The sequence below is a fragment of the Olea europaea genome, chromosome 5 (genome assembly GCF_002742605.1).
Source record: "Olea europaea var. sylvestris chromosome 5, O_europaea_v1, whole genome shotgun sequence".
NCBI lineage: Eukaryota > Viridiplantae > Streptophyta > Magnoliopsida > Lamiales > Oleaceae > Olea > Olea europaea.
The window spans coordinates 5,353,260-5,362,252 of record NC_036241.1 but is presented as its reverse complement, the minus strand read 5'-3'; the positions used below and the strand labels follow the sequence as shown (position 1 = coordinate 5,362,252).

General features: G+C 34.9%; 1 protein-coding gene across 1 annotated transcript; it reads left to right on the top strand.

Annotated features, from left to right (window-relative positions):
• The first annotated feature begins 2,719 nt into the window (after nt 1-2,719).
• LOC111394474 (CASP-like protein 4D1) lies at nt 2,720-3,479 on the top strand. Its single transcript, XM_023020313.1, has 2 exons — nt 2,720-3,003; nt 3,201-3,479. Exons 1-2 carry the CDS (start codon nt 2,980-2,982, stop codon nt 3,453-3,455), a joined length of 279 nt encoding a protein of 92 aa, XP_022876081.1. The 5' UTR covers nt 2,720-2,979; the 3' UTR covers nt 3,456-3,479.
• The last annotated feature ends 5,514 nt before the right edge of the window (nt 3,480-8,993 follow it).

Sequence of the window (8,993 nt, the reverse complement as noted above, 5' to 3'; positions counted from 1 at the left end):
GAAGAATTTGCGTTCACTCCTCGACCCACTCACTAAACCCCACCTTGGCGATCTTCTTTCTAAATTGTATGCCCCATATCTCCCCCATTCAAGAAATATAAGTGCGTATATTATATATCTGGGCTTTTTTTTATACAGATTTTAATTTTTTATATCCTTGTTAAAAATGAAACTTTGGGTCTTTTCTAAAGTGTGAAACGATTATGGGAGAAGATGTTGGGGAAAGTTGATGATGAGTGAACTTCAAGTTGGTTTTTAGTATTTCTGTTTCAGAGTCTAGTTTTAGTTGTTTGATAGTTAAAAAAAAAAAAAAATTCTCTTTTTGAGGTAAATGTTTAATTTGAGTTTTTGGTTATCAGGTAATTTTGAGGAGCGACCTTTGATGGTAACAATATTTTCTTGCATTATGTTGTTGAGAATGTTGTAAACAAATGTAGCAAACAATTGGAGATATCGAATTTTGAAGGGAACAAAATTGATCGTTCTTGGGGGAGTATATTGGGGGAGAGTGAGGCGAGGCTGGTAATGGTGGAGTTCGACGGGCATGGTGACCAGAAGGTGGTGTTATGTGAATCTATAAGTGGCAGCAAGGTAGGATTGTGAAAGTGGTGGTGGTGGCCAATTTAGGACTTATCTGTAATATTTTGAAAAATTTGGAACGATAATTGCAATTAGTTATTAATTTTTTGTTTTGTTTTCTATTTGTTTTATTTGAATAAGAGGATAAAATCATCATTTTATTGAAAATGTTGATAAAAAGGGCCTTTTACATAATGAAAGGTGAAAGGCATGGGTGGAAATGTCAAAAAAAATTTGTAAAAAAAAGTTTGTAAAAAAAAAATGACAAATATTTTTCCTACACTAACAATAATTGAAAAAATTTAATAAATTTATTGAAAACAAATTTTATTTTATTGTCTTTGTTGCTGCAATCTCGAGCCCCTGAATGTCCATTGCAGCAACATTTTTTTCTTTTTTGGTTTGTAGCCTATAAAATTTCTAAAAATTAAACGGTATATTCAGGAGGTGGATCCAAGAACGGATCCAAGATTGGGTTATAAAATTTCAAGCCGAGCTAATACGTGAAAAAAAACAAAAAATTACAATAAAAAACTGTTTTTACAAAAAAAATAAATAAAATAATAAAATAAAAAAAATGTTGGGCCTTGGGGGGGGGGGACTACAGCCTAGCCTATTCCCCTACATCCGCCCCAACGACGGGAAATTCCATAGTTTTATCAAATATTGCTAATCGAGGTTATGTAGTGTTTTAGTTTGTCAACTCTATTTCGTTTTTTAAGAGTTTTGGTTGAATATGAATATGAATTTAAGTTTGAGAGTGAGATCTCTTGGACCCAATTAAAGGTCATTTCATCTTCTGGTCTAATTCGTCTAGGTGAGAGTAACATAGTTTTACTAACAGTTGGGAGAGATTAACTAGTCAAGCGGTCTTTCATGTCAAACAAGCGACCTCTAGTCAAATTACTGAGTTGAACTTTGTGGCATCCCATCTCCCCTCCAAAAGAAAGTTTTTGACACCTCGACACATCAACTATTATTATCAAATGACTATGCAAGAGTAACGCTATTTTTAGTGAAGATTTAAGGTGCTGATGTGTTAAAAAATTAGTTGAAAGACGATCAAAGAGCAGTTAAAAGGACCGTCAACCTTGACTTACCTCAACTCTTGTTGACTCTTATTGAAGTGAGCTGTGAGCCCAGTTGGTTATTGTGGCTGCAGTCAATAGCAATGGTGTGAGATCTTGAAATGTTTAACTCTCAAGAACGACACAAACTACTTTAAAGATCAGATGGTCCATATCAATTCAGGTGCTACTAGGATTAACGACCCGACTACATCACCCAGGATCCAATCATTCAGGGCTAGTGCTCGTAAAGGCCCGCGTCCTTGCTAAGATTACCGGTAAACCGTGCTAATGCACTTTACTATTTATAGATTACTTCATGGGGTTGATGGACTTAGGCAGATTCATCAATTTCCAGTTTCCATCCTACAAATCGGCTCATCGAGCACTAGCCCAGAAAAGTGACTAGCTTTTTCTCGGTGGGGCCATCACTGGCTTCGACAGTCGAACCACTTTGTCACCACAAATGCATTGTCTATTTCAAATGGGATAATCCCAATTCTTTATGCATCATGAATACAATTATCAGAAGAGAAAAAAATAAAAAAACTACAGCTAGCTTGGTTGTGTGCTCCAAGTCAGCTGTCAACAAGGCGTTGAACTAAAGACATAAATTAGGGACAAAATCAGCAGGTGCGTGTAAAACTGCACATTGATAATATACAAATCAGAAACTAAAAAAAATCATACATATATATAAATCACCATCTGCAATTTAAGAATTATCAGCCTTCAACGAGCAGAGTTTTCATTACTTTTCAAAACATGTCAAGACCTACGGCACCACCGCAGCCTAATGAGGAGGCGCAGGCACCATCCGCCACCAGCGCAGGCACCATCAGCCTCTTCATTGATGGCAATCATAGCTCTAATTCTAAGAATCATCACATGGGTTTGTCTCATAATTTCAACCATCATAATAGTAACAACTACTGCCACAATCATAGGCACTTTTCAGACAGTCGAAATTCACTTCAATGATATAATTGCTTACAGGTAATTAAACTACATCTTAAGAATCATCTCATCTAAAAGCTTAGGTTAAACTCTTAAATGAGTTGGTCTCGCAGCTACCCTTTTAATTATGAGTTGTACGATGAATAAGCATGTTGAAAAAATATAATTCAAAAGAAAAATGAGTTTGATCACTTTATAAAACCTAAGCTTTCCAATAAAATAGTTCGATATCGACACTTTCTCTGGATTTTGATCACTTAACAGGTACGTACTAGTTGTCAATGTTCTGGGACTGGTGTACACCAAATTGCAGTTACCATCCTCAATCCGCCTTGTAATCTCGGGAAATCCTCTGTGGAAGAGTCCTGGTTTCCTCATGTATGATTTTCTCGGTGACAAGGTTAAGAATCTTTCCTCTTATAACTTCGTATTTTCAAACACACCTTCTCTGCACCATTGATGTTATCTTGTAATTAAGTCAAACATGAAGAATATATAAGTGAACAGTAGGAAAGAAAGTACATGTATGACGGATAATATTTAGAAGTATGAAATGTTAAATTGTTTTTGATTTGGTCAATTTCATGAATCGAACAGATCCTTTTATCACTATTAGCAACTGGGGTAGGTGCGGCATTTGGTGCTACACTGGATCTCAAGAAAAACCTGGATGACTTGGATGATATCCTTCAAGAAAACTATAACAAAGTGGCCCTTTCCCTAATTCGAGTAAAACTCGATGATTTTTTTAGCAAGGCCTATGTCTCAGCAGGATTCCTTCTCATTGCTTTGCTCACCTCAGTAATTTCGTCTGTAATTTCATCTTTGGATCTCACCAAGAAGACCTACTAATAAACAATAAGAAATCTTTTTAATGATGTATATGATGTTATACAAGAAGAGTGAATGCATTTCTTCTCATTTATCGTGATGATTTTTTGGAAGGTCATGTGGTTTCTACCATTCTTTCTATATATATATATATATAAATTTTGAAAGAAGTTGAAAGGGGTAATTGCCTTCCAGTTACCAAATCTTCTGTATTTTCTTCAACAATGCTATGGTGACAGAATTTTTTTGACATAATGGATGATCGACACTCACATTGGCGGGGGGCCCATTTCTTTTTTGGACTTTTTTATTCACATGAGGCTCACGTGCTGTGAGAGGATGTCAACTATTATGTTAAAAAAATTCAGGTGAAGTAGTTTAATTCTATTTTCTTTGCGTTGAGCATTGAGTTGAGACTTATAAACCTTAATTCTAACCCACCAAGAGCAATCAATTTAAAGAAAGAAAGTAAATAATCAAGAATAGGTAAGATTTATAGATGTTCGTTTCAATGTGAGACCACGTTGTCTCTCGCCACAGCAGTAATTCACTATGATGAAAAAGGTTTACCAAAGAAAATGTCAATCATATCTCTTCTAACCTCTATTTCTCTCTATTCGATGATAATACATAAAGACTAGAGATTGCTCTCTATTTATAAGATAAATTAGGGTAAAACCAAAATTTACAAGGACTCTTATTCCTTCATATAATTTTACAAAAATATAAATTCCTAATTAGTCCTAATTTAAAATTCTTGTCGAGGGTTGTTTAACTCCTCCAACCCCCACGGCAACCTCTCTGCTGAGGTGTATCCGTGACTAACTCTACAAAGTGGCAATAATTCGGGTTAAACAACAATTAGGCTACAAAAATTAACAATCTATTATTTGGAGACTAATTCACCATCAATAATTCTTCTGCAACGGCAACAACTCCTCATTCCGCAAAATAAAAGTTCAACTCAATCAAAATAGTCTTTGTCAACATTTCAGCTAGATTTTGACTCTCTTGAATCTTCTCTAGTGTTAAGATTCCATCCTTCAAAGCCGATATGTGGAAATAATAACGAACATGTCGATGCTTTGTCCTTGCATGATAAATAGGAATCTTAGCTAAGTCAATAACGCTTTGATTGTCACCATGCAACATACTATTCCTATACTTGTTACCCAATCCAAAAAAGACTACAGATCTATCATCGCTTTGCTAGCTTTAGATGCAGTAACATACTCATTCTTAGTAGTGGAAAGAGCAACTATCTTCTGCAACTTAAATACCCAACTAATTGTCGTACTATCCAAAGTGTGTGTGTGTGTGTGTATTTCCTAACATTTCAACGTCTATATATTCCTGTAATCCCAAACCTGATCTCTAAAAAATGAAGCTGACCCTAAAGTACCTGTCAAGTGTTTGAAATTCTACTTTACTGCCCTTAGCGCTGTTTGCCTGGATTGCTCAAATATCTACTCACCACGGCATGTGCTACGTCCAATCTTGTACACACCGTGGTATACATAAGGCTGCCAATAACAGAGACATAAGGCTCCTTGACCATAAGGCTCACTCGTCCTCTACAAAGGGTGACTGCTTATTTGATAGACTGAAGTAACTAGCCAAAATTGAGTCCGAATATTATCCCACTGAGATTGATTTAGTTCAATGTTATTTATCCAGACCTTAACCAAAACTAAATTTTAACAAGTGATTCAATAACCTAATTACTCTCTAACTTAAACTAATTACATGCAATGAACAAAATGCAAATTGATGTTTAAATTAACTAAAATGCTATTGAGTGTTGAGAATGCAATTTAATGTATTCAGTGATTGTATGACGCATTAGGATCACGAATTCTGAAGTAGTGTTCAATTTAACCCTAATTTCACAAATTGACAACACGATGAAATTTTGAAGAATCAATACTCCTAAATCTATCCATCATACTCTCTCAAGCGGCATTGAACCTATTCCCCTTCTCTTGAATACAAATATAAGTCACCCAAACTCACACAATTACGGGTCCTTAATCGCACAAGAAATCAAATGCATATAAATCATTCAAAATAATCAAATGTGTTTTAATGTCAAAAATATGAAACAAGGAAATAAGAATCACATTACAATGTTCATCGATCCCCTAGCACATAAAAATCTAGCTTAGCATGATGGGAAGAATAAAACAAACTAAATCACAAAGAAAAGACATCATGACTTTAAATCTTGAATTGAATCCTTGCGTCTTGATGTTAATCTTCTCGTTCTTGCCTTGTTCTCCTCTTTTAAAACCCTTATAAATGTGTTATAATGTGTGGTGTATGCTTAGGGATGGCCCTAGGATTGTAAAATACCTTCAGAGATTTGTTTTTAAGTTAGAATAGGAAACCAAAAATTTTTCGCCGCGATTGGCTTGGGCAGTTACCCAAGCAAAACCAAGGTAGTTGTCCAGTTCAAAGCTTTCTTCTCTGTAGTTATTTCTTAACGTTGGGCAATCACTCACTCTAAACAATGGGGCTGTTGCTCAGTTATAAAAACTCCCGAATATTGCATTTTAACCCCTGAATTCGATTTTTAATTCTTTCAAGTCCTTTCTCTTGCATTTTTAACCCTTTGACTTTTAATCGCATCTAATTAAACCTGCAACACCTTTAATAATCATTTTGTGGTCCAAATCAATTATTGAAATGCTGTAATTTAGTCCTCATACTTTGGATTTCCCCATTTTTCTTTTCTTTTCTCTTGAATTCTGCCATATCCATCAATATAATTCAATATACAAAATTAAGCCAAAATCCAAATGCTTTGATCAACAATTAGTCACGTTTTATGGACCAAATAAGTGTGTAAAACGTATTTATCACTCTTTATGTGACAATTTCAAGACATCATTGTCCCTAATAATTCTCATCTCAAGTCTTTCATTGAAAACTCCTTAGATAACTCATTTTTCAACTTATTTATTTCTTGCTTGCAAGCATCTGTAATTAACATGTCATCAACATATAGTCGCAGTAAGATAATATATAAGAGTTACCAGGGTTCTTTACATAACAACAGTGATCCCCTTGACACCTGCTAATGCTATTACTCATAAAACTATCAAACTTCTTCTACCAATACCTTCTTTATGTTGAAATCCATTTACCACCGGTCTTGCTTTATACCACTTACTTCCATTATGTTCTTCTTTTAACCGCTAAATCCATTTATTCTAGAAAGCTTTCTTTTATTTTGGTAACTCTATTAATTACAATGTCCTCATGGCTAACACCCACTTGATTGATTCATCAACAAGAAAAGCTTCATTATAACTCTATGGTTCACCTCTATCAGTTTGTAGAGGTCTATTAGTTTTGTTGGATCTTCTGGATAAAGTCATAGGGATGTCTTGATGTACTTCTAAAATTATATTTTCATAATTTTCTCCATCAACATTCTCTAACTCAATTACTGGACATTTTTTAATGGGATCATCTTAAATTTATAAACTTCAAGACTTGAATTTTTAAGATCTGTTCTCAACATGTCCTTATACAAATTACTTTTTGATGTGATCCATGGCATGAAGGGAAGTTCGAGTAAGGATTCATTAATCATTGAAGAAGGACCTATGACTAGGTCACGAGCAAAGACGGTTAAAGAAGCGATGGGACTACTTGTTCAAGCCACAGTGAATGAAACATTGATCATGGATGGCAAGCAAATCAAAAAGTTTCATGTTGGGCACGAAGGAAAACACGAAGTGGATCAACTTGATTCAAGCTATGGATAGAGAAACCGACCAACTAAACTATGTAACTTGCATAGTTAAAGGGGCATGAGACTGCATTCCAATGTGTAGCAAAGTCAACTTGACAAATTAATAATTCTTTGCTATCGCATTGGTTAGTACCATGCAGCTGCATAGTATAATTCTATGACACGATTTCTTCAAATTCGCGTAATCTCATATTTATGTTAAAACTCTATTTTTATGGTATATTTTGTAGCCTTTAGACTTTATTTCCACGTCAACTAGGCTTTATTGAGTTCCCTAGAAATAGGAATCATGTTTTCATTGTAAAGACAATTAACTTTTGAGAGATATCATTGAGAGGCATAATTGCTTTCAATTTTTTTTGCTTTTCGTTCAACTAAGTTCAAGCTTATTAAGATTTATTTCTTGCGGCATTCAAATAATATGGGTGAGATTCTTGAGTCTTGTGATTACAAGATCAATATATTATCGACGATTGTGTTGGTTCTTTGGTTCAATATTTTTATAACAAACTCTAAACTTTGATTTCTTGGTTGAATTTATTTTGTGTGGGTTTTGTAGTTGCCATTGTTACGTGGGTTCGCATCGATTAGTACTAGAGCTTAGGCTCCAAAAATCAAGGCTCCAAAAATTTTATTTTACTTGAGTCAAAAAAAGTGGGTATCCAATCAAAATTCAAGGACCACTTTCTTGGATTAATATGAGTTTCCATTCAAAATGTCAAATTCCTTTACTTCTTTTCTTTTCTCCTTTGAGTCTTCTAAGTTTCACTTTCTCACTCACGTCATAATTTGAATTCTTCGAGTATAAAACTTGCTTGAGATCGAATTAGTTCTTCAAAGCACTTGGGCAAAAAGCATTGAGTAGAAAAAGGCCAAAGTGGTGAGACTAATATAGGAAAAAAATCAATTTTGAGTCATGCATGAGTTTATACATGTAAGCACATGTTACTTTAGATTTAAGATATTTGACAGAGATGATTCTATTTCAAGCGAGAATAATAATCAAGTCAACATGTCGGATGAGTTAATACGACGGTTCAAAAGTTTGTTTGAAGACGTGAGAGACTAGTTGGATGGGCAAGAGATGTGGATAGAGGGACGACTCATTGATTGCTAATTTACTTGGGGAACAACATAGGAAAGTTCCCAATGCGAGGAGCTAAGGTAGGCGGGAGCCTGAGATGTAGGTGTGTAGGAAATATGAAGTGGGTAGTGACATTGATGAGGATGAATTGTTGGATGTCGAGTTAGGGAGAATGAGGTATAGAGGAGTTAGGCATGAAATGGAGAGTAGAGATTTTGTTGGAGATGGAGTTGATAGAAGTATGAACAATTTCAAAATGATAACTCCTTCATTCAAAGGAAAGAGTAATCCAAAAAAAAAAAAAAATACTTAGAGTGGGATAAAAAGGTAGAGTTGATATTTGATTACCACAACTACTCGAAGGATAGATGGTAAAGATTACGGTACTTGAGATTACTTATTATGCTCTTACTTGGTGGGATCAGGTGGTGAAATCTAGAAGGAAGAATCGTAAGAGACCTATAAATGCATGGGAAGAATTGAGGCTGTCATGAGGAAGAGATTCGTGCCTACTCCTTACTATAGGGACCTTTATCAAAAGTTACAGAACCTCTACTAAGGGTCTAGGAATGTGGAGTATTATCACAAGGAGATGGAGGTTATTATGAATAGAACAAATGTTGAAGTGGATAGAGAGGCTACCATGGCTCAATTTTTAAATGGACCGAATAAGGAAATAGCAAATGTAGTGGAATTACAACATCATGTGGAATTT